Raw genomic sequence first — 27349 nt, 5'->3', positions numbered from 1 at the left:
TTCCTTTTTTTTTGCATCTGACTTCAGCTCAGGTCATGATCTCATGGTTCTTGAGTTAGAGCCCCATATTGGGCTCTGTACTGAGAGCAGGGAGCCTGGAACCTGCTTCAGAATCTCTGTCTCCCTCTCTCTCTGCCCCTCCCCTGCTTGTGCTCTGTATCTCTCTGTCTCTCAAAAATGAATAAATTAAAAACAAACAAACAAAAAAAAGAAAGAAATTGACAAATCTATTCTAAATTTCCATGGAAATGCTAAAATCAATGTCAACCATTATATTACCTGATATCAAGCCTTTCTACAAAGCTACCACAAAAAAAGACAGTGTGGTGACGTCATAAGGAAAGATAAAGCAACGGATGGGAAAAAAGAGGATAGAAAAGGACACACACATGATTATTTTTGACATAGGAGGTGACTGGGAAAGGGTGGACTTTTAAATAAATGGTGCTGGAACAACTGGATATCCATACACATGGTAAAAGATAAAGACTGCAGTTCACCTCATACAAAACACAAATTTAAATCACAATGGTTAACAGAAAAAGACCTAATAGAAAAAGCTAAAATAATAAAATTTTACAAGAAAACATATAAAATCTTTGTGAGAAGGCTGGGGAATCTAGAAAATGAGGTCAGCAAATCCTCCCCTTAAAATAACTATATAATGATATAAAACTGTCAAGAAGAACAATTTTAGGGCTTTGGGCACTAATGGCAAACAACATGTTAAGAAATGTTTCGTCATTAAAAACTGGACTTTAGGTACTAATTGTTGAAAGTCTGTGTCATTCTTGCCTGGTCTACTCCCATGACCTATCCCATATGATCCGGATAGTAGTACTGCCAGGATAAGGGTGCTTGTGTTTAAATATACACAGTTAACATGATGACAATGATTCAAATAAAGAGAATTGTAATAAAGACAGAGAAACTAGAACACTGAGAAAGACAATGAGAAAAATGAACAAAGCTTCGGAGACTGAAAGGATAACATTAATCATTTCAACATACATGTAATGGAAGCTTTGGAAGGAGAGGGGAATTCAAGGAACAGAAAAATATTTGAAGAAATTATGGCTGAGAACTTCCCCAATCAGAATAATCTATAGATGTGAATTCATCAAATGTCAAGCTGGATAAACACAAAGTGATCCGTACATACACATGTAACACAAAAAGTGTTGAAAGCTAGAGTAAATGGGTGAGCAAACAAGCAAGTGAATGAATTTCAATAAATCTTGGTATGGACCAGAGAAAAAAAACTCATCATGCACATGAAAACAACATGATAAATTACTCACTACTCATCAGAAACAACAAAGGCTAAGGGCGGCAGAATGACATATTCAAAGTGATGGAAGAATAAAACCTGTTGATAAAGAATTATGTTTCCAGCAAAACTATCCTTTAAAACCAAAGGCAAATAAAGACATTCACAGAGAAAAACCAAGAAAATTCATTAAAAGCAAACATGTCTTACCAGAAATATTAAAGGAAATCTTTTAGACTGAAAGAAATTATCCTTGATTCCTCTTTGTTTCTCCCTGCACATTCAATGCATAAGCAAGCAAGGTCTATTGACTTCATATACAAAATAAGCCTTGAATCCATATACTTTTTTTCCATCTTCCACTGCCATCATGGGAGCAAGAGCCTTGAATTTTCATTTCATACTATTCTCCTACTTGAAACCCTTTAATTGGTTCTCTATGTACTGAGAATGAAATCCATACTATTTGTCATGGCCAAATATACCTTATGAAAAAAAACTTCTCCCTACCTGAACTTTTCTCCTATCATTCTCTCCTCTCTCTATAAGTTCCAGATCACTGCACTTTGTATTCCGTAAATGTCCCCAACTCCTTCCTGCTTCAGAATCTTTGTACTTATTATTCCCTCTGCCTAGTAAGTGTCACAGGCAAATCATCACACAAGGCTGGATTCTCCTCTCAAATGCCATTTCCTCAGATCATCCAATCTAAATTTACCCTACCCCCATGACTTGCCTCCTTTCGCTTTACAAAAATTTTCTAATGATAAATAGCATTTATCATTATCTGAAGTTATAATGTTCATTTATTTGACTTCATCTAATATATACCTCACTCAATAAATTATAAGGTTCATGAGGACAGAGATCTTACTATCTTGTTCATCAAATATATATAACTTTAAACCTTATACTAACATATAAACAATTTTGAACTCTTGAAAGATTTTTTAAAAGCCTTTTTCTTATTTAGTGTTTTATAAATGTCCTATCTTACAAATTCTACCAATCTTCTTCAAAAGCTGAATAATCCTCCAACACTATCTCAGGTACTGAAAAGAAAGCAGTATGCCATAACTACTGAGTGATAAACAATGAAACTCTTGAGGGTTGGGACAGATAGGAAATCCTCTGGGGATTGGGTGCAAAGTCATCCCTCCATCCCCAATTACTATCTTCCTAGGTCTTAACAGCACTCTTGAATATGACACTGTGATCAACAGTGAATTCTTGACAGCAAGGGAATACATCCTTTTTATTCTGAATCCCATGTATCTAGCTAGCATTGCTAGACAGAAGATGTTTAATTATTTTTCTGAAGCGAACAGCATGTTTCTTCATTTATAAAAGGAAGGTAACAAGATTACCTACTTCAGAGGGTTATTGTGAGGCCAATAAAGAAAAAAAGAAGAAGAAAGGGTAAGTGAAAGAAACAAGGAAAAACATCTCCATGAAGTACTTAATCTCAACTATTAGGTTAGAAAAGCACAGGAGAACTGATCAAATTACCACCTCTCCTATGAACTCTTCCCATTTATTCACCTACCTAGAAGCTAATAAGCTAATAATATCATAAGGTCATAATAATTTCATAAGCTAATAACATATTACATACTATTTCAGCACCAGACATTAAAGATCCTCCCTTTCCCACAAAAAAAATTGGCTTATAAGGAACATGGAAACCTGAATAAGAAAGTTCTGATGTCACAAAAAACTAGGAAGAGGACTAACTATAAGAACACTGTGGGGAAATCTAATAGTGCAGATTCACTGAGTATTTTAGAGCCTAGGGAGTATTCCATTAGCAGAGATTTCATTAAAGACATCAGTACTATTCCAGTAGCCCCAGTAGCTTCATGTCCTACCCTCACATGTTCAAGAGAGGAGCTAACGAACTACAAATACAATCTTAATTTAAACTATTGTTGTGGTTTTAATTCCTGAAGGCCATCAAACCAAACATGAAAAGTATACCAACAAAAATTAATCCATGAAGCATTTAAAAAGGCTCTCATTTAAATTCATTTTTAAGAGTTCTATTAACTGCAACATAAATTAGAACTATTATCTTGGCTTTAATTCCTAATGTCTAGCAACCTAAATAGGAAAAATATGCATGCTATCAACAAAACTAAACCATCAAACATCTTAAGTAAAACCCAGTAAGCTTCAAAAACACGCAACAGCCTCAGGTTGTGATTTCATTATTGATGAGATATAGGAAAGTATCTACATAGCTTGTAGCCAGTTCACCAATAGGGTTGTAATTGAATGTCAAATTTTATTTGCTAAAATTGAGTTATATTTAAAATAAATATTTACTCAAGAATAATATATTTGATATAGTGGAAAAGGCTATTACAGAAGAACTTTAATATTAGTTATTTTACTTACCAAAATGCAGTCCACTTTAGATTGTACAGTTTTGCTAAAAGAAAAAGAAAGTTAGGTTAATAAAAATGATAACTTTATTAAATATTTGAAGTAGTAAAATTCTCTTTTAACATTAGGCATAATACCCTAAAACTGCATCTTTCACAAAGCATAACATACATCTATTTCCCATTCACTGTACTAAATTCAGCCCTAAAGCATGATCAAAATATCTTGAGTTCACTGCTACAGTCAACCTATTACTGTTACAATGTATCATTCTAACAGATGTTTTGAATAAACAATTAAGTTTTTAGAGACATACTAAAATGCAGATATGTATTATTATACATAGAAATAGGACAGAGAGTTTATAATGAATTATGATTTTTATTCAATGCCTGCCACTCTGGAAAATGACTTGTTTGGCATTTAAAAGCCATAATGGTGTAATATTATATGTATTTCTAAAGACTTGTTATAAAGTAGATTCTCTTGTCCTCTTCTCCCTCCCATTCACACATATGTACGCTGGCTCATGCACAGGCACACAGCCTAGGGAAAGGAATCTGTAGACATAAAAGTAGTAATAAAGATTAACTACTATGGTAATAAATTGGAAGGGGATAATGTATTTAGAAATAAATAATCCATTAAAAAAATCAAATTAAAAAAAGAAATAAATAACCCAAATAAAGGCATTATACATCAATTTAACTGAGCCACTGAATAAGTGAATTATTAATACGGAATACAAATGAAGTCAGTATAAAATAATTTAACTGTCATCTGAATTTTGTTATAACACATTAAAGTTCAAATGCAATGAAATCACATATAAAGTTCAGAGATAGTTAATATCTTAAAAGATGTTACAAACAAAATTATCTCTCATAAAAGATTCTAGTCAAATAAATGTAAAAAAATGGTTATTTGCCTCTTTATACAGCTATGCAGTTAATCTATAGAGTAAAAAATCAACATTTAAATTTCATTACAGTCAATGCAATCAATAACCTCAAAATTTTTCATTTGTATTGAGATTTCAAATTTCACGTTTTAAAGAACAAAGTATGACTTAATTAAGTTCAATTGCAAAAATCAGAATGACTAAAAAGAACAAGAAAAGCAAATGATACCTCCACTTAAGAGGAAATGAAATCCCCTTCCCACAATCCCACGGAAGACTTTTTAGAGGTTTTTAAATCTTTTGGGATTTGTATAGTTTATAACACATTAGCAGCTAAAGTGTGCTATTTTTTTCTCTCTTCTTAGTAACTCCCACAATTTCCCTGAGATAAGAGAGTAATCTACAGATTAAGAATTGCTCCTAAAAAATAAAGAATCCAAACACTGTTCACCACATTCTTCTAAACCCCCAACATTTCCTGTCTAAAGTGTTACCGTAACCTAAACGGTCTCCTTGCTTCTTTCCTTAACACCCCCCCCCCTTGCCCCAACAACTCTGTGGGCTATTGTCAACAAAATGGCCAGAGTGATTCTTTGTCCAAACCACATTAGTCCTTCCCTCCAGTCTTGATCATGGCCAACAAAGCCCCGATGACCCAGCCTTCAGCTAGCTTTCTAATCTCATCTCCTATTATTCCTCTGTTCCTCATTCATTCAGCTCCTGCCACACTATCCTCGGTGCTATTTTCTCAAGGCTGGTGCAGGGCCTTTGTACTGGCGTTTTCTGTCAGCTTCTAAGACTTTTCTCCCATATAGCTTATCTGTTCATTTTCTTCATAACTTTGCTAGATGTTATCATTTACAGATAGTTCTTCCCTGACTTTCCCAGATAAAATATTCTCCATCACTTACTCCATCCTCCTTGCTCTGTTTCACTTTTCATTATTGCACTTACCACCAGTCATTTTATATTTTTATTAATTTGTCACCGGCTATCTTCCTTGACTAGAATTTAACTCCATGAAAGCAGGCTTTATCTGTTTTGCTCCCTAGGGTATTATAATCTGGCACAAGTTAGGTGTTCAATAAAATCTGTTAAATGAATAAATGACAAAAACATTCAGTCCCCCATATGAAGAAAACTCTTTGGAAAGACAGATCACTTAAAAAAGGGTTTGTAGAGAAATTAATATAAAATTGAAAATGTGTTCATTTTTAAAGCATCACTCTAGACATAATCCTCTTCTATCAGAAACCTGCTCTACGGGATATCTGAAGAGGATGACTATGTCTTCTTATCACAAACAATTTGGTAAATCGCTAAAAATTATGTATAAAAGATAGCCTTTCAAAGAATAAACTTGAAAAGTAAAGTGAAAGTGCTTCTAAGCTAGATGTGAACCTTGGCAATCACCTGACCTAGCCTTTTGATGATTTTTTACCTCATACTTAACACAAGCAAAATAGAAGGATATAGATTTTTAGTCCCCTTGGATCTTCTGTCCAGTCTCATATCGTACCTCACTACTTTCCCAAAGACAACTTATTAATCTGATGTGTAACTTTCCCAGTTGATATTTCAATATTTGTATGAGATACACAAATATCTACAAGCAACATACACTGTTGTTCCAAGAAGCTTTTACGTGTTTATATAAATGCCTTTACATTATATATATACATACATATATATATATATATATTCTGCAACTATCTTTTTTCATTCAACATTATTTTGAGATCTACAGTTTGATGAAATGCATTCATTTTTTATAATGTCTGAAAAGTATTCCAGTGGATGAATATATCAAATTTATTCATCCATTTCACATTTACTGAAAGCCAGTTATGTACTTTCCAGTTTTTCTACAATGTTGCAATAAACTTTGTACATGTCTCCTCGTGTACACATGTGAAAACCTCTCAGTTATAAATTCAGAAGTTAATTTTCCGGGTCTCATGGATGTATCTATTCAGTTTTATTATATATTACCAAATTCTTTTCCCAAGCAGTAATATCCATTTATATTTCCATCAGCAGTATATGATAACCCCTATTTTCCTATTAAATTGCACAAATAAATGCCATTTATACATGACATATAATACACATATTAAATACTTATTCTAAGGAATATAAATTTTTAAAATTTATCATTTCCCGATTTCTAGCAATACCGTGTACCTTTTCACCTGCTTACTGGCCATATAGGTTCTTTCCTCTGTAAATTGCTGGTTCATATTCTTTGCCCATTTTTAAGGGAGTTGACTATTTCTTATTAAATTGTTGTAGTTCTTTATACATTCTGGACACTAATTCTCTTTTACACATACTTAACTTTGTTAATGGTGCATTTTAATGACATCTTACTAAAGTTAAAATTTTTGATTTAGTCAAATTTATCATTCTTTTTCCTTTATGATATTTTTTATCTTAAGACATCCTACCTAAAGTTTTTTTTTAATGTTTATTTATTTATTTATTTATTTAGAGCGCTTGCTCATGTGCACATATGAGCAGGGGAAGGGCAGAGAGAGAGGAAGAGAGAATCCCAAATCAGGCTTCACACTGGCAGTGTAGAGCCTGATGTGAGGCTGAATCTCACGCTCGATCTCACAAACCACGAGATCATGAAAGAGCTGGAAGCTTAACTGACTGAGCCACCCAAGTGCCCCCTATCTAGTTTTAAAGACATATTTCATTCTAAAATTTTTGAAGTTAGCTTTTCAATTGTGATCTTTATTCAAATTAGAATTTATTCTTATGTATGGTATGGTATGTGTGTGTGTATAAATAAATATACACACACACACACACACACACACACACCCTCTTTTTGGCAAGCCAACTGTACCCTATTTTATTATGCCAAGTTTTCACGTGTGCTTGAACCTACTTGTGGCTTTTTTTCTATTTTATTATTATTTTTTTTCAACGTTTATTTTTTTTGGGGGGGGGGACAGAGAGAGACAGAGCATGAACGGGGGAGGGGCAGAGAGAGAGGGAGACACAGAATCGGAAACAGGCTCCAGGCTCTGAGCCATCAGCCCAGAGCCTGACGCGGGGCTCAAACTCACGGACCGCGAGATCGTGACCTGGCTGAAGTCGGACGCTTAACCGACTGCGCCACCCAGGCGCCCCTCTATTTTATTATTAATCTATGTGTCTATCTCCGAGTCACCACTCTAAGTTTATTAGTGCTTTACAAATTAGGTCTAGTTATTCCATGACCCTCCTTGACCATATTCATAACAGCCTTGATAAGTCTTGGGCCTTAAAAGACTCTAAGTGATTTTTTCAGTTTTTTCAATTCCACAAAAATCTTGCTAAGATTTATACTGAGCTGTACTGAAGTTATAGATTGAAGTGGGAGAGCTAATTCATAATTTGGATTTATTTTTGTCTGTCTTAAAAAGTTCTTATAATTTTCCCTATATCTTTTGTTAGAAAAAGTCCTAGCTAGTTTACAGATGAATTATACCGTGTACCATGAATTATAACTTTTTTTATTATGTTTTCTAATTGGTTCTTGCTAATGTACATGCTGATATGCACAAAACTGTTAGTTCTATGCTGACCTTGTATCGAGAAACCTTCCTGAACTTATTAGCTCTAATAGTATGTAGAATCTCTTGTAAATAATTTCACTTACAATTAATGAAAATGTTTTTCTTCTTTTTCTGTCTTTATGCTTCTTTTTCTCCTCCTTTCTCTTAAATAATTACATCGGCTAAAATCTCTAGTCTAATGGTGAAGAGTGCAGTGACAGCAGACATCCTTGTTCTGTTTCCAATTCTTATTTCAAAGTTTTAATATGATATACTGTGATATTCCATTTAGGGTATATTTTATACTTTCCTACAATATTCCTAAATATTTGATGCTTATTTGATTAAAAGAAAATAACGCTTCAATTTTCTAATGTCCTGCTTCAGATAATAACAAGGTAACTTCCCACATACAACAATGATATACTGTGGACCACATATAAAAACAAACATTAAAGTTAAAGAGAGTGACCAAAAGCAGGTGGCAACTGGAGGGAAGGCATCCTTAAAAGAAGGGAACTGCACTGGGTAGGATATGTATTTATAAGGCTGTTCCCTGAGGCCTCTTACCCCCCATGCAGCACTGAGCCCACAAGAATGAAGCAGAAACCTGCTGTCTTGCCAGCTGAGGAGCAGAGGACAATATCTGGGATTGCCAGAGCTACTATAACATGAAAGATGAAATCCCAGAAAGGAAGGTGCCACAAAATTTTTATGTAAACTATGCCCAAATGTTTGGATAACCTTCTTCTGGGAAAGACAGCAAGGCTTCCAGAAAAAAGTAACAGCTGGAAGGTGGAAAGACCTGAGCTGAGCCTTCTTGCTGCCGCCTATTATAGGAGTAATGTTGGCATTTGAATCCAGTGTACCGGGATAAAAAACAAAAACAAAACCCAAAAGACAAAACACCCACAACACTCAGAGAAAATAACAGAATCCAAAGCCTACAACATATCACCGACAATGTCTATTACACAAGCAAAATTTACCAGAAAGAAACAGGAAAAAGAGACCCATACTCAAGATAAAAAAGCAGCTCACAGAAACCAAATCCTGAATGATCTACATGTCAGAATTAGTAGGCAAGGATTTCTAAGCAAATATTACAAATATGTGCAAATATTTAAAGGAAAATATGGTCATAAGAATGTATACATGGTGTGGAGGGCAGAGAATCTCAGCTGAGAAATGGTAGTTATGGGAAAGAACCAAATGGAAGTTCTAAAACTAAAAAAAAAGTACAATGTCTAAAATGAAAAATTCATTGGATTACCTTAAGAGATCAGATACAGCAGAAAAAGGGTCACTAAACTGGAAAATAAATCAATACATCTTACTGAATCTAAAGGAGAAAGAAAAAGATTTTCAACATAATAAACAGAGCTGCAGAGATTTGTAGTACAACACCAAGTGGTCTAACTATGTGCAGCCGGAGAGGAGAGAGAATGGGACAGAAAAATATCTGATAAATGACCAAAATTTCCCCAAACTGGGTAAAAACCACAAACTTCCATATCCAAGCTCATCAAACTACAAGCAGGATAATCACTAAGAAAACCACACATGGGATTATCATAGTCAAAGAGATGAAAACGCAAAAATAAAAAGCAAATTTTGTTTTTTTTTTCAACGTTTATTTATTTTTTTGGGGGGACAGAGAGAGACAGAGCATGAATGGGGGAGGGGCAGAGAGAGAGGGAGACACAGAATCGGAAACAGGCTCCAGGCTCTGAGCCATCAGCCCAGAGCCCGACGCGGGGCTCGAACTCACGGACCGCGAGATTGTGACCTGGCTGAAGTCGGACGCTTAACCGACTGCGCCACCCAGGCGCCCCGATAAAAAGCAAATTTTGAAGGCAGCCGGAGTACAGTTAACATTAAATGTGATAAAAAAAAAAGTGGTATGAATGATAGCTGACTTCTATATAGCGAAGTGATTTGTAACAGAAGTACTAAAGGAATTCAAGAGACAAAGGAAAATCCTTTCAACAAATGCTGATGGAATAACTGTATGTATCTATAAACAAATAAACATAATTCATTCTACACCTAAATTTGAATTGGAACTTAAAATTAACTATAACAATTTAAACTATAAAGTGCTTAGAAGAAATCACAAATTATTATGTCCTAAAATTATACAAAGATGTCTTAGGACACAGAAGCAATAACCTTTAAAAAAAAAAAAAAAAAAACTAAATTAGATCCCATCAAAATGAAAATCAACTTCTATTCATCAAAAGACATCAATTAAGAAAATAAGCCACCAACCAAAAACAGTATTTGCAAAACCTATACCTAACAAAAGACTTATGTTTGGAATATGTAATAAATTCCTTCAACTCAACAGTAAAGCCAATTAATAAAAAAACAAAAACTGGAATAGTTTACACACACAAAAAAAGGATATACAAATGTCCAATAAGCATACAAAAAGATGTTCAATATCAGTAATCATCAAGGAAATGCAAGTCAAAATCATAATGATATACTATTATATACTCACTAGGATGGCTAAAATCAAAAATACTGAAAACACCAAGAAGTGGCAAGAATTTGGAAAAAGTGCAACTGTCATACATTTCTGATGGAAATGTAAAAGGAAAAACCACTTTGAAAAATTTGGTAGTTAAATATAAACCTATGTTTAAATGCAACAATTCTACTCCTAGGTATTTATTTTAAAAAAATGAAACTATTCACAAAACAGTCTTTTACAATAACGGTCACAGCATCTTTAGTCATAATAGCCCCAAACTGAAAACAATCTAAATGGCAGTCAATAGAAGAATGGATAAAAATGTGGTATATTCATAGTACTTAGCAAATTAAAAAAAAAAAAAAAAGACATATATACATACAAACACATAGATGAATCTAGTAGATATTATACTGAGCCAAAGACACCACCCGGAAAAGTTCACTCTGTACAATTCCATTTATATGATGTTCTAGCATTGGCAAAATCAATCTATGGTGAAAGAAAAATTAGAAAAAGTGGATGTCTTAGGATGAGGGTGGGGTTGGCTTGGAAGGAGAACGTATGAACTCTTTTTGCCCCATCTGCCCTTTACAGGAAAGAATTTTGCCCTTCAGCTGCTGGTAGTGCTTCCAGCAGAAAGATCTCTGTTGTCTGGGGGTTGTCTATGCTGAAGAAAACTTCACTCCCCAAGTCATATCTCCTTCCAGGAACAGCCCAAACCCAGAGACTGATCAACATGGGGATATAAAGGCCCAGTTCCTTACTCCACCTTGGACCAACTCTGATGGATGATTCCAGCTTCCAAATACTCCAGCACTACACTTTAATTTTCCCTCTGCCTTCTTCCATTCTTTCCATAGATGTGAATCTCAAGAGTATTCCCTAATGAAGTGATTCTTAAAATATAATTCTTGGACTACCATCACCTGGGAGTAGTTACAAATGCAAACTTGTGGGCCCCACTCTAGACCTATTGAATCAGAAAGCAGAAGCCCCAATCACCTATAAAAAGTTTCTAAGCCTTTCTGCCTCACTCTTAAATATACTCAAATAGTTACACAATTGGGGGAAATCCCTAATATGAAAATCAGAACATTCCCGTTAAAAAGAGGGCATGAAACCCCTACTAGAAGGCTATGCAAGAAGAAAAAATATAATCAAATCTTCACAAAGGTAAGGAACAAAAACTGGATACTATATATACATTTTAAAACACAGAAATAAAAAGTGATGTCTTAAAATCAAAATGATTGGGCTGGATATTTTCTGTTTGCCAGAAAATCCTTCCAGATCCAGTTCTCATCCTTTGCAATAACCCAGGAGCCTGGCCTCATGCACTGTATCTATATGGTTCCCTTCTTTGGTTTCCAGTGAGCCAGTATCAGTCACTGGAAGGAGATAAGAGAGCAAAAGAAGAGACAGGAGGTATTTATTCCTCTTGGCTTTCTCTCTGACAGGCAATGAGTTTAGTTGTTGGGGAACTTCTGAACAAATCTTAAGACCTTTTTGAACTCATTGAGCTATAAGCATCAAAGACTTTGGTCAAAAATGAAAAATATATAAAAATTTAAATTAAAAAGTCTTGAAGATATAAAACAAGAAATGGTATTATCTGTATATATTTAGAATTAACTTATAATTACTTTTTCTATTATTTTTCCTATTTAAGAAAATTTTTCAGAAACAGGAAAAATATACATAAAAATACATTCACCACTCTAATAATGAACCACTGATGCACATTTGAGCATTTAAAAAAAGGTAGATAGTATAGTTCTTCATTTTTATTTTTGAATAAAGCCATTTTATTAATTTTATCGACAAATAACTTATGTTCAAATGATAATATGTTTAACATGAATATTTTTCTATGTTTTTTGACATTTTCTAAATTGTTGATAATTTATTAGATTTCAAATGCATCAAACTTCTGGTCTCACTGTTTTTTTAAAAAAATTGTTAGTTTTGTAAACATTTTAAGTAGTATCAATCTGGTAATTGGTATTAGACAAAAATAACACAATATCAGTATCACAATTTTGCTGTGGTATTATAACTACTAAGGTTAGGGAACATGCTAATCATTCATCTGCCCCATCTTTCAGTTTAAGCTTTGCATGCCAAGTCAGATCAACACAATGTTACGAAGTAAAAACCTTAAACCTAGACCTATAGAGTAGGAAAAAGAAGGAAACACACCAGCAAGGAGAGCTTATACTAATTTAAGGAAGAGAGAGACAGCTTGAGAAAGCATATTTTGTTTTCCCTAAATTGAATTAAAAAGTGAAGCTGGAAATAACTTCTTACCTCGTGCTAGTGGGGTTATACAAAAGAGACAGTAATTTTAGAAAGTAGATGTTAAAAAAAAATTAGTCTAAGCCTACTTTACCTCACACTTAATAAAAATAACCATATAATATTCTCTTTTCTTCAGACTTAAATATGATACAATAAATTAGCAGTCATGGGCCAAATATACTCAGAATATAATACTCTGTAAGTAGTAGTATGCCTGAACGAACATTTAGAGACTGCTTGCTAGAAACATTTCAGAGACTGTTTCTCCAGTTTCTAGAAATTGTTTATAAACTATTTATTACAGATAATACCATATTAAGAGACTCTCGCTCATCTCTCTAACAACAGGTTTGGCCTCCATCCAAAAGTTCAATATTTTTTCTACATTTATGTAGAGTCTCCAAGTCAGAATTAAAAGTCAGTCACAGTTCCTAAATATCTGATTCAAAATTCTCGTGTTGCAGAAATTGTGATTTATGAATGCTCGATATTAGACTTCACTCATGGAAAATCTGAGGTAGGTGAGGTACAGTGTAATATATCAACTGTAAGAAGCTCTTGCATTCTAGCCTTGTCAGGACAAGTCAAACTCTTTGTTAGCTTCCTCTTCCTGTAAAATAATGAATTCTATTAAAAATATATTGACTTGAGATCCTTTTTGTAGATTATGACTCAACTCACAGTCATCAAAGTAAAAGACAGTTTTGCCTTATACTTATCTATAATGAATGTGAAGAATTTTAGTTTGCTCAAATGAGAACAAACAAAATTTCACATTTTAAAAAATAACCACAGTAATAGTGGCTAATTCTATAAAGTTTGAAAGGTAAAATATTTTTAAAAAGCAACCTACCCTTAACACCATCATCCAGAAATATTTATTTATATACTTACTATGTCTTCTTAAAAATAACTGCGATCTGTTGGTGAGGGCGTGGAGAAATTGGAACCACTGAATACTACTGACAGGAATTTAAGACCGTACAGCTGCTGCACTAAGTAGTTTGTTACTTCCTCAAATAACACAGAATTACCACAAAGCCCAGCAAGTCTACTCCTAGGTATATACCCAAAATGAGAATGGGTATTAAAATAAAATGTGCACATAAATATTCATAGACACATTATTCATAAGAGTCAAAAGGTGGAAACAGCCCAAATGTCCATCAACAGATGAACAAACAAAATGTGGTACATCCATATAATGGAGTATCATTCAGCCACAAAAAATAATGAAGTACTGATCCATATACTAAAACATGGTTGAATCTTGAAAATGTTATGTTTAGAGAAGGCAAACATAAAAGGTCATGTATTGTAAGTTATAATGTATATCCAAGAGTATCTACATCCACAGAGATAGAAAGCAGACTGGTGGTGGCCAGAGGTTGAGGGGACAGGAAACTGGGGAGTGACTACTTAATTAAACTCATATGGGGTTTCATTTTGAGGTGATGAAATATTTTGGAACTAGACAGAGGTGATGGTTACAAAGCCTTGTAAATATAAAAGTACTAAATGTCACTCAATTGGGCATTTTAAGTGGCTAATTTTAGATTATGTAAATTTACCTTAATGAAAACCAAATTTTGATCATAAAACTAAGAAAAACTCACCTAGATACTACACAACCTAATCAACGAAGTACCAATGTTAATTTTTATAACCCAAAATGCTTTTGTTTTGATCATTTACATTTTACAGTCTTTAAGCAAGCACATAAAACTGTAGTATTTAATATATTTCTGCATGAACATTTTGTGAAATTTAGATGACAATGTATCATTTACAAATCTTTTGTCTTTCTTCTGATCATCTATACCTTTTGCACAATTCTTGAAAACAACACCATCATCCCACCTTCTTTTAACTTTGAAATTGGCCTGAGGCTGGAATGGGCCAGTGAGATTAAGCAGAGGGTTTCCACTCCATGTTTTTCATACTTATTCTTTCCTCTTCTGCCTTCTATTCTTGTTCCTTCCTGGCCTGCTCTTCATCAATTAAAAAAATTTTTCTAGTTCTGCAAGAAGAGCTGAAGTATCACATCATCACTCTCTTCTTCATAATCTTCATCTTCATCTTCCTCGTCTGTTAGAGTATCATCTGCATCTAGGCTGCAGCAGGTATCTGGTCTCATCAAGGCGTTTTTTTTTTTTTTTTTTTTTTCAAAAATTTTTATTGTTTATTTATTCTTGAGAGAGAGACAGATCATGAGAGGGAGGGAGACACAGAATCCGAAACAGGCTCCAGGCTCTGAGCTGTCAGCACAGAGCCCAACATGGGGCTTGAACTCACAAGCCGTGAAATCATGACCTGAGCTGGAGTCAGATGCTTAACAGTCTGAGCCACCAAGGTGCCCCACCAAGGCTTTTTTGACATTGAAAAGGAGGTTGTATGTTCTCATGTCAGATGATCTCTTTTTCTCTCTTATAGTAGCTCTGTCTCTCCCTTCTTGCTCTGTCCTGCAGCCATGGCTCTGAACTTCTTCAGGGGCATACTGAGTAGTTTGTCTATATTTTATCTTTGTATGAGAGGTTCTCTACTTGAATACTGCTTTAAGAGGTGGTTCAAATCACCTTCTCCTTCTCCTCTCCCACTTCCTGCAGGTTCAAAAGCTGGTCTAGCTGCTGTTGTCATCTTTTCTAATTGGCAGAGGTCTGATGTAGCAACCTCTGGAAATCATACAGACACCATTATGGCATCCTCCTTTACTGTGAAGTTTGTTCTATGCTTTATAGAATGTTTGGCATTACTGGATGATGCCCACTAAATGTCAGTAGACATTCTGACAACCAAAAATGCTCTACCATATGTCCCTAGTTGAGAGCTACTGCTCTAGACAGTAGAGAACAAAGTCATTCATACATTATGTGTCAACTCACACATAAGAAGTTCCCTAATAAGTGTTCTACAAATGACTTACTTCAAAAGTTCAAACTTCATTAGGTATGAAAAATGAACTTCTTGCCTTTTTTAAAAAAAACAAGGTACTACAAGCATTTGTTAATTTTATCATAAAACTCATTTTGTTGTTCAGAAAATTAAAACTAATTTCAACTAGAAGAATTAATTCTATTACCAGGTTAACTTTTGCCTACTATTTAATTATTCATATTATTAAAATTAAGCTTTCAACTTCTTAGTAACATTTTCCCATTCACTGAGTTAGTATCTTTTCTATTACTTTTTGAAATTACCCAGTTGCAAATATATAGTAAAGTTATAGAGAATAATATAATACACATGTTCCTGCCAGCCAGTTTGAACAAATCTGAACATTTCCCCCACCTTTTTTTCCCTTAAGGAAGAAAACTTTATGGATAAAACTGAAGCCCATCTGGGCTCTTTTCCAATTTCATTTCACAATTCCTTTGTTGGTGCAGACTACTATCCAGAACTTCTTGGTTACCATTCCTATGAATGTTTATATTTTTATTACAAATATTCAGTACACTAGTCCCCCCTTACCTGTGGTTTCGCTTTCCATAGTTTCAGTTACCCAAAGTCAACCACAGTCCAGAAACAGAAGATCTTCCTTTTGATGTATAATCAGAAGGTCATTAGTAGCCTAGCTCTATGTCATGATAGCTACATCATTCACTGCACTTCATCTCATCGTGTAAGCATTTTATCATATCACATCACTATAAGAAGGGTGAGTACAGTAAGGTATTTTGAGAGACCACATTCACATAACTTTTATCGTATTGTTATATGTACATATAGGCAAAAACATAGGTAGTATATCCATGGTTCCAGGCATCCACGGGGTCTTGGAACATATCCCCTGTTGGATGGGGGGTTGGGGGGGACTGCTATATGTCACTAAACGATATGAAGCAGCTTTGTTTACTTTATAAACATGGAATTATGATGCATGTATCATTCATCCCCCTTTTACTTACTAGGCCTTAGAAAAAGTGTATCTATTTTGATTCATTCTAGTTTATCCATTTTAACTGTTACACAGTGCTATGGATTGAATTATGTCCCAATCCTCAATACCTCACAATGTGAATTTATTTGATGACAGAGTCTTTACAGAAGCAATCAAGTTAAGATAAATCAATCAGACATGTGGGTGTGCTCAAATCCAACACCACAGCTATGCTAATAAAATGGGGAAATGCAGACACAGAGACACCCATGAAAGGAAGATGATGTGAAGAGATATGGGAGGTGGCCATCTATAAGCCAAGGAAAGCAACCTGGAAGATCCTTGCCTCATAACCCTCAGAAGGAATCAACCCTGCTAACACCTTGATCTTGGAATTCTGGCCCCTAGAACTGCAAGAAAATTAATTTCTGTTGTTTAAGCCACCTACTCTATGGTACTTTGTTACAGCAACTCTAGGAAACTAATACACATAGTATTGAACATACTACTTTTTATTTGTACACCCTTCCACTGAAAGACTTATGGAGTTTCCAGCTCTATACTATAACACACAACATCCCAACAAACATTTGGCACACAGATCTTGCTATGCACATTGCAACACTTTCTCTCAGACAGGCTTATATACAAACATACATACACAAACCTTGCAGAAGAATTCTGGTATGTTGATCTTCAACTTTCTAATTATTGCTAAATTGCCCTTCAAAGTATTCTCCAAAAGCTGTGTAAGAGAATAATTTCTCTATCCTCTGCAAAATCTGGTAATGACGGACTTTTTCCAATGTGATGTGTGTGAAATAGTTCATTGTTTTAATACGTACTACTCTATTAGTGAAGTTTAACATCCTTAAATGTTTATTGCCTATTAAGCTCTTTTTTTAAATACTTATTTTTGACAGAGAGAGGGAGAGAGAAAGAGAGAGAGGCGAGTGGGAAAATAGCAGGGAAAAAGGGGGAAGCAGAATTTGAAGCATGAGCTGGCAGCTGAGCCCGATGCAGGGCTCAAACCTACGAACCATGGGATCATGACCTGAGCTGAAGTCCGATGCTTAACTGACTAAGCAACCCAGGTGCCCTGCCCTCTAGGTTTTCTTATGTGTACTGCCTACTCATATCCTTTACCATTTTTCTACTTCGCTGTTCGCTATTATTCTTATAATAATATTATTTATAGGAGTACTCTTTATACTTTTATACTAATCCTTTGCCAATTATTTGAATTACAAGTATTTTTTCCTCATCTGCAGTTTGTTTTTCTTTTTATGGTGCCACTTTACAAAAAGCTTTAATTTTATTTTTTTTAATTTTTATTTTTTTGATTTAACTTTATTTTTTATTTTTTAAAATTTACATCCAAATTAGTTAGTATACAGTGAAGCAATGATTTCAGTAGATTCCTTAATGCCCCTTACCCATTTAGCCCACCCCCCCCAAACAACCCCTCCAGCAACCCTCAGTTTGTTCTCTATATTTATGAGTCTTTTTTGTTTTGTCCTCCTCCCTGTTTTTATATTATTTTTGTTTCCCTTCCCTTATGTTCATCGGTTTTGTCTCTTAAAGTCCTCATATGAGTGAAGTCATATGATTTTTGTCTATTTCTGACTAATTTCCCTTAGCATAATACCCTCCAGTTCCATCCACGTGGTTGCAAATGGCAAGATTTCATTCTTTTTGACTGCTGAGTAATACTCCATTGTATATATATACCACAATTTCTTTATCCATTCATCCATTGATGGACATTTGGGCTCTTTCCGTATTTTGGCTATTGTTGATAGTGCTGCTATAAACATGGTGCATGTGTCCCTTCAAAACAGCACACCTGTATCCCTTGGATAAATGCCTAGTGGTGCAATTGCTGGGTCGTAGGGTAATTCTATTTTTAGTTTTTTGAGAAACCTCCATACTGTTTTCCAGAGTGGCTGCACCAGCTTGGATTCCCACCAACAATGCAAAAGAGATCCTCTTTCTCTGCATCCTCACCAACATCTGTTGTTGCCTGAGTTGTTAATATTAACCATTCTGACAGGTGTAAGGTGGTATCTCATTGTGGTTTTGATTTGTAACAAAAAGCTTTAATTTTAATATAGTCAAATTTATTAGTATTTTTCTTCATGAAAAGTGCTTTTGGTGTATTGTTTTTAAAAATTCTCCATTATTACGAGGTCACAAAGAGATGTATTTTCTTTTAAATGTTTGCTTTTCACATTTGGAACGGGTTTCCCTGGATTCTGTGTGTGATATACATACACATATTTTTTCATATAGATGACTAAAGGTCCCAGTGGTCCACCCTTTTCCTTGTAGATGAGGCTGCAGTCTTGTTTGTGTTTCCTAAGTCTAGCACTTTTCCTGGTACACATTAGGCAATGTGTGCTCAATAAAATGAGGGACAGAGAAAGATAGGAGACAGAGGCAAAGCAGGGATAGGAGTGTGGGAAAAAGTATTCAGATTATGGTCTTTGGTGCAAACTTAAGTATCAGAACTATACAAGTCAAAGGATATTAAAAACAGACAGAGAGGGAAGGCTGTAGGAAGATGGGCTTTCCATAACTTTGGAACCCTGAAGCAAAGATACTGATCACGTAACTGGGTAACAACTCTGCTTTCTCTCTCCCAGGATGAGAATGCGGCCTTGCTGGTGCTGAGTTGGTTCAGTATCTGGAAAGCTGTGATGCTGTAGAACTATCACTTGGTTTTTGTCTTTGCAGAATTTTAATGAAAGCCTACGTTTAAAGGGCAAAGCTATATCACACATTTGCTACAGCAACTCTAACTGAACTTTTCCTGTAGGAAAGGTAGTTGTGTGCATGGAAGAAAACCTACAGGGATCAAAAAAGCAGTTTAAAGATATGCTGCCTTTACTATTATTCAGAATAGTCATTTGGCTTCTGTATCCTTAACTAAATAATCCAGGAACATGGGGCATCTGGGTAGCTCAGTTGGTTACGCACCTGACTCTTGATCTCAGCTCAGACTTCAGGGTCATGAGTTCAAGCCTTACACTGGGCTCTACAGTGGGCATTAAGCCTACTTAAAAAAAAATCTATAAACATACAACAGGTGGGTAGACAGTCTCTTCCCCAATAATTCCTAACCTTAAGGTCAAACTGGGGCGGGGTGGGGGGGAAGGGCACAATAGAAATAAAGGGAAGAAGAATGTGACCTACAAAGACTTCTGCTTCAGTGGCCCTCAACAGAAAAATATCTCCCTAGTTAGCAAGATTATCGTACCTAGCTCACTCGGTATAGTTGAGGAAGTACATTCCGTAAGAGTAAAAGGTGGCTTAGCCTCTTGATGGATGTATACAAAACCACCTACAAAGTATTCTTGCCAAAATATTAAATCAGGTCTAATATTGAACCATATTTATATCTAACTACCAATATATAGGAAATAGAGCAGATGAAAAACATGATAAAAAGCAGCATGGGATTGAAATCAGCAAAACCCAGACTGTGGGAAACTCCAGAGAACAAATGATTCAGTTTCTTCAACAGATAAAAAAACTACAAGAAAAAATTTAAAAGATGACCTATAGATTAAGAGACACCAACCAACAGCAATATAAAGATACCAATTCAAACTATAAAGAAAAAAAAATAAGACATAAAAATATGAGTATGAACTGTATGCTTGTAGATATTAAGGAGTGACTATTACTTTTTTTGGTGGATTGATCATATAGTTACACTAATTTGCAGATGATATGATGTTCAGGATTTCCTTCAAAATACTCAGTGGAGAGATTTAGATATACATAATATATATACATAATATAGATATAATATTAAGTTAAAATAAATTAATTTTATTAAATATTAAATATAAATACATATATATATTTAGCTATGAGATTAGTTGTAGAAGCTGAATAAGGACATGAGAGTACACTGTATTTTCTTTCTGTATACAATTGAATTTTTCAAAATAGAATGTTTAAAAAGAGGAATGCTTAACAGATTCTTTTCAAAAGAAAAGCAAATCATCAAACACAAAGGTCCTATAGCTAAGAGGGTAGTTTGATATCTAAAAATCTGATACGGATTAAAACTATGAAGGACTTAAACTCTAGAAGACTACAAACAAAACTAAGAATCACAGAATCATCTACTATACTGAACATCTACTGAGTTAATCAATGTTTATTAAACAGCTATTTAGTGATCCAGAGTATGTTACTGGTATTTGAAAAGTTTAGACTATGATTCACTTTAGTAACTCTCTAATGAGGTATTTTCCTTGTTTTGTTGTTCTCCACATATAGATATCTATATGAATGCTGGTTATTCCAAATGCTGAATTTTACTATTAAAATTTGCTCTTAAAGGACTGAAAAGTCTGTGCTTTCGGGAGGCAAGATACTGACCAAATTTTGCTATTCTCTTTAGTCTCAATCTGTATACCTGCCCATTTTTTTCCAATGTGCAGGTTTTTAGGTTTATAATAAAAGTTCAAAGTAGTCAAATGATAGGAAAGCATGTGTTCATGCAATATACTTTTTATTTTTAATATTTAAAAAATGTTTAATGTTTTATTAATTTTTGAGAGAGAGAGAGAGAGAAAGAGAAGGAATGGGAGTGAGAGAGGAAGACACAGAATCCAAAGCAGACCAGGCTGTCAGCACAGAGACCGATGCGGGGCTTGAACCCACAAACTATGAAATCATGACCTGAGCCGAAGTCGGTCACTTAACCAACTGAGCCACCCAGGCGCCCCATGCAATATACTTTTTAAAAGTTAAAAGGAACTGTTCGAATAAATTTAGTAAGAAACATCATGGTATATGTAGTGAAGAAAACATGGTTTATGAAAGAAAGAATTCCAATTCTGCTATATGCCCTTTACTTAAATGACCTCTTTTTCTCTTGAGGTACAGGATACCTCCTCCAAAGTTTTTTTGTGAAGGTTAAACAAGATGATCTATATAAAAGTCATATATTGCAGTAACAAGCAAGTAATAGATTCTTAATAAATGCGAAATGAAACTAAATCTCGTCTAACCCTTTCATTTACAGTAAGCTGAGAATCAAAAGAGTTTAAATGACTTGTGCTAAGTCACACATCGATTTTTTATTTGGGAACATTATCCAGTAAAAATGCTACTATTATACCAGATAAACATGGCTCTATTCTACACAGGGATTTTAATTAAGAAGAAAGAACAACTGTGCCCCGGTCTCATCATTTTGGAACTTCCTTCTCCAGAAAACATGAGGTATTGCCAGTAAGTGAGCTGAATGAAGGTTTTGGCTAGCTCCCAAGTCATACACTTTTTGCTGGGCTTCAATGCCCTCTAGTGCTGATCTGCAGAGGCAGCCTCTAGTTCCAAATACAGGCAAATTTACCTGGTCTATAGAACAGGTAATAATGCCCATAAAAACAATGAAATGAAACATGAGGCAACATTGACACCCATCTATAAGGATGATTCTGTTTTCTTTGGAAGATGAAATTTTGAAGAGGTTTTACTCTTTTCAAACTTTCAAAAAGTTTTTAAACTTTTTGTTCTTATCTGAATTTGTATAATAAACATATAAACTTTAAAAAGCAAACTAAAACACAAGGCAAGACAGAATCATGTGGATAGCCCAGTAAGGGTAATTACTCTTCTCCCTCTACTGCATAGCTTCCAAAAAAGAGTGACACGGCCATGCAGCTTAGTATTTTCTTGTGTTATGTTATAAGAAAGCTAGGTCAGAAATAAGGCAGATCTTTAAAATGAAAACCACATAGGGATAAGTGCCTTCATTTTCTTTGGATGTACCTTAGACGTCACCAATAGGTGACATGTAAGTCTTTTTAAACTGAATGCATTAAGCCAATCTATTATTATCAGATACTTACTAGATTTCTTAACTGAGATCCCAAAACAAGGAAACCAAAGTAGGAATTGCTGTAGAGGACCACAGTTAAAATGAGATATCTTCTAAGATGGCAGACTCAGGCAATAATGCTTGATATGCAGATCAGAAAGTATACTGGGTGCCTGAAAAGCTCAGTCAGTTGAGCATCTACCTCTTGATTGTGGCTCAGGTCATCATCTCACAGTTTATGAGTTAAAGCCCTGCACTGGGGGCTTGCACTGATGGTGCAGAGCCTGCTTGGGATTCTCAATCTCACTCTCTCTCTCTCTGACCCTCCCTCCCTCTCTCAAAAATAAATTAATAATAATAATAACAATAATAGTAAAGTAATTATTATTTAGGGTGCCTAGGTGGCTCAGTCGTTAAGCATGTGACTTTGGCTCAGGTCATTATCTCACAGTTGGGGAGTTCGAGTCCCATATCCGGTGAGCATGAGCCCTGCATTGGGTGAGCTCCAGCCCCACTTTGGGTGAACTCATGCCCCACTTCTGGTGAGGACGAACCCCGCATCAGGTAAAAAACAAAAAAACAAAATAAACCGAGCTCCTGGTGAGCCCTGACACTCTCTCTCTCTCTCTCTCTCTCTCTGCCCCTCACTCACTTGCGCCCTCTCTCTCTAAAAAATAAAAAATATTAATGTCTCATATAAACTAAAACTGTAGTTGAAATGACACTTGTGTATACTGCCTTCACTCTTGAGACATAACTTACTACTCTCTTCTAGACTATATTGGGGTAATAAAGGGTTCAGTATCCCAAAATCTATTCTAAAAAATGAAGCCACCATGTTCAATGTCCTTGTCCTCTGTTTAACCCCAAGAATCACAGGACTTTTGTCATAATGAAAGGCAAAAACCATGAAAACCAATTTGATAGTTGTTACTAAAATTCTCTCCCAAAAAGCATTAAAAGAACCAAAAGTGGTAAGCCCGATCTAAAAATGTTGTTCCGGTCTATAAAGCAAAGGGCTATCTAAGAAGATCAAAGAATATTCAATGTTCAAATGATGGTTTAATGAGAAGATACGAAGACTAACATGTTTTTAAAGTAGAATAGTTATCAATGGAAATAGGTAAAATTATTTATTAATGATATAGTTAGAAACTTCTAGATTTTCCACCTTTCCCCCTTTGCCTAAACCACAATTCCATGTAGTAAGTCTGGTAGTAATCTCTTGAGATACTTCAAAGAGACTTATGAAATGAAGGATCATAAGATCTTAGGCCAAAATTTTCCAAAACAAAAACAAATACGGAATTATTTCCGGGGCTAGAAAACTTCATAAAAACCTAAATAATGAGTTTTAGTCTCTGAGACCTGTCAGTTCATGGGGAAAATGTTTCACTATCCAACAGAAATAAAACACAACCCACTTAAGTAATCTTATCTAGTAGTCACATTAAGTAGTAAAAATGATGAAATTAATCTTAACAAAATATTAATACATCAAAAAGATCACTTCAATATATAATCAATATAAGAAATACTGAAATATTTTAGATCCTTTTTTCACACTAAGTCTTTGAAATTCAGCATGTACTTAATACTTAACATATTTTAATATGATTTAGCCATGTTTAAATGCTCAACAGCCACATGTAGCTAGAGACTAGTGTACTGGACAGTTTAGGTCTATGGCACAATAACTCTCATGGACTATACTTAAAAGAATATCAGAAAAGTTTGATGACACCTTCAGAGGTGAGCACGCAGAGACAAAACAGGTCATCTGTTACTTCTAATTACAGGGCTTTCTCCTTAGAAAGTATGTATAGAAATTCAAATCTCTTAGACTGCCCTCAACCATGATACATGCAGAATAATTTCTTTCTAGATTTTACTAGAACAGTATCAGTATCCCACATATATCCTCCAAAAAAAGAAGTGACTTATTTAATAACCTATTGCCCTTCACTTAAAACCAAGAATCACAATCCCAAATGATAAAGCACAGTCAGTAACAACACAGGCAGAATATAAGTGCCAGATAAGGGAGTAAGAATACATCAGAAGCCAGCCATATACCATCCGGAACAGAGAACCTCAATGCAAGGTTAGTATATGTTATTACCAATATTCTAGAGCTGCATTTCATAAGGACTGCTCCTCCTAATATGAACAAGCATCCCATGGAAAAAGCGGCCAATATTCAAGTCAATTTAGGAATCCCTATAATATCTGACTATTCAAGGATCTCAATATGTCAATAAGCACAGTGTCCATTTGATAGGGGTTTAAAAAAACAGCTACAGGACATAGCATTTCCCAACTAATTTAGTGAAGAAACTTTATTTTCATGGATGTTGAGGAACTAGTATCCCAAATTGGGAAATGATGATCTAAAAGCACAGTAAGATGACTCTCACAACCCCAGGAAGAATCAATCCTAGGTAGATAGTGGTAAGGGCTTTAAGAAGTATATACGGGGCGCCTGGGTGGCGCAGTCGGTTAAGCGTCCGACTTCAGCCAGGTCACGATCTCGCGGTTCGTGAGTTTGAGCCCCGCATCAGGCTCAGGGCTGATGGCTCAGAGCCTGGAGCCTGTTTCCGATTCTGTGTCTCCCTCTCTCTCTGCCCCTCCCCCGTTCATGCTCTGTCTCTCTGTCCCAAAAATAAATAAACGTTGAAAAAAAAAAAAAAAAAAAAAAAAAAAGAAGTATATACTGCTAAACTAGGCTTTCAGGGTCTAGTTCCAAACAATATTCTAATGGGAACTCTGAGGACTAAATTATCAGGAACACCTTTTTGATTTGATAAAGTAAAATAGGCAATGATCTGTATTATTCTATCCACAGAGCTATAATATTCTCCCCCATTCCTAATTCAAGTAATAATAGCTATGAAATACAAGATTAATTTAGTTAAAATCCTGCAAAAAAATATCTCATTTTGGTCTTATGCTCCTACAGATCAAAAAAGAAACTTTTATGAATCAAATGGGAGGGTCAAAAACTCATCCAATTGATTCTAAAGCTGCTACAGTTAAAACTAGGTATGCTTAAAACACTGTTAACAGCACAAAGTTTAAAGAAGTAATCAAGCAAACAGGATAATTAATGTACACAGAAACATCTAAAATAACCACATTGTCTAGAATCAAAAGGGATCTAAATGGGATGCCTAGGTGGCTCAGTCAGTTAAGCATCTGACTTTGGATCAAGTCATTATCTCACAAACCCATGGTTTGTGGGTTTGAGCCCCACATTGTACTCTGTGCTGACAGCTCAGAGCCTGGAGCCTGCTTTGGATTCTGTGTCTCCTTCTCTCTCTGCCCCTCCCCTTCACACTCCTCCCCCTCAAAAATAAACATTAAAAAAACTTTTTTAAATACATACAAGGGTGCCAACTAAGACAACAAAAACAAAAAGACAGTTATTTCCTCTAAGGAGGGGGATTTTAGAAGATGTCACAAGCAAAATAAAGAACAAACTCCAAAAAATACTGTGATCTTTCTAAATCCTGAATCTGGATTAAACACTCCCACCTACAGGACCAAAGAAGAGAAAACACAAAATGAAGGTAACAGTCAAGGGACAGAGTTTTAATAGCCAGCAGGAGGAGACATTTAATTTTTGCCAAGTCTGGTGGGTATAAAATGGTTGTCTTGATCTGCCTTTCTCTGAAAACAAGTCTGAGCATGTTTTGGTGGGTTTTTTTGAATCATGTGTCCTTTTAATAAAAGGCCTGATTATGGTTTCTGCCCAAATTTCTATTTGCTTCTCTTTCTTAGTACTCTGTAAAACTTCTTTATATTTCAAATACTAGTCTTCTTTCAGCTGTGTTGCAACTATCTTCTCTCAGTATGTGACTTATGTTTTCACTTTCATTAGGTTGACACATGATTAACAAAACTTTAGAATTAAATATAAATGCTCAGAAATGCTAGAGAATTCTACCAAACATTTAACAACACCAATTCTACATAATCTTTTCCAGAAAATAGAAAGGAACTTCCCAATTCATTTTATGAAGCTGATGTGCATTAAGTGTATTGGCAGTGATAGACACAAGATCAATGGAACACAACACAACACCCAGAAACAGATCCATTCAAGTATGTTCTACTGACTTTTGACAAAGATGCAAAAGCAACTCAATGGAGGACAGATTTTCAACAAATGGTGCTGAAGCAACTGAATGTCCATAGGTTAAAAAAGGATATACCACCTCATACCCATCAGAATGGATTAAAAAAACACTACAAAATAACAAGTGTTGCAAAGAATATGGAGAAACTGGAACTCTGTGCCAAAAATACTGTAGTCACAACTAGTCTTGACATTTGATATTAAAAGTGCTTAACTTTGTCCTTCAGGAACATCTCGGCTATTATAAGCCATTTCCTATCTGCAAAAAGCTTAAAATTAGATTGTGTGGGTTTTTGAAAACATTATTTTGGTTAAAATCGCATTGGATCTGTAGACTTATTTGGTAAGATACGAAAAAGTTTTTATGGTAGTGGTACATTTCTCCATTTATTTAGGTCTAAATTACTTAAAAATCTTTCAATAAGCTTTTAAAATCTTCTAAAATAAAGGTTTGCATGTTTCTATGTAGACTTATAAGAATCTTTTTGTTATTGAATGCTTTTAATTTATATATTTTATATAAAAATTTTATTGTATATACAAATGCAAATGGACTTTGCTAGACTATCTTACTAATCATTTCAATAATTTTATGGAGTTTTCTATAT

At 34.8% G+C, this 27349-nt stretch overlaps 1 protein-coding gene and 1 pseudogene across 4 annotated transcripts in view; both read right to left on the bottom strand.

Moving 5' to 3' along the window:
- RFX7 (regulatory factor X7) overlaps positions 1-27349 on the bottom strand; it is a 135515-nt gene that overhangs the window by 74127 nt on the left and 34039 nt on the right. For 3 of the 4 annotated variants that reach the window (XM_045449653.1, XM_045449652.1, XM_045449654.1), the window contains one exon: positions 3668-3701. In XM_045449653.1, coding sequence (XP_045305609.1) covers positions 3668-3701 — 34 coding nt within the window. Of the gene's footprint in view, positions 1-3667; positions 3702-27349 lie in introns of those variants that run through there. The other variant, XM_045449655.1, reaches the window with a different exon arrangement.
- Positions 14557-15917, bottom strand: LOC123582975 (annotated as a pseudogene).

This window comes from Leopardus geoffroyi, chromosome B3, assembly GCF_018350155.1.
Source record: "Leopardus geoffroyi isolate Oge1 chromosome B3, O.geoffroyi_Oge1_pat1.0, whole genome shotgun sequence".
NCBI classification, from domain to species: Eukaryota; Metazoa; Chordata; class Mammalia; order Carnivora; family Felidae; genus Leopardus; species Leopardus geoffroyi.
Note: the sequence above shows the minus strand (reverse complement) of the source record. Positions and strands in the feature narration are given on the sequence as shown.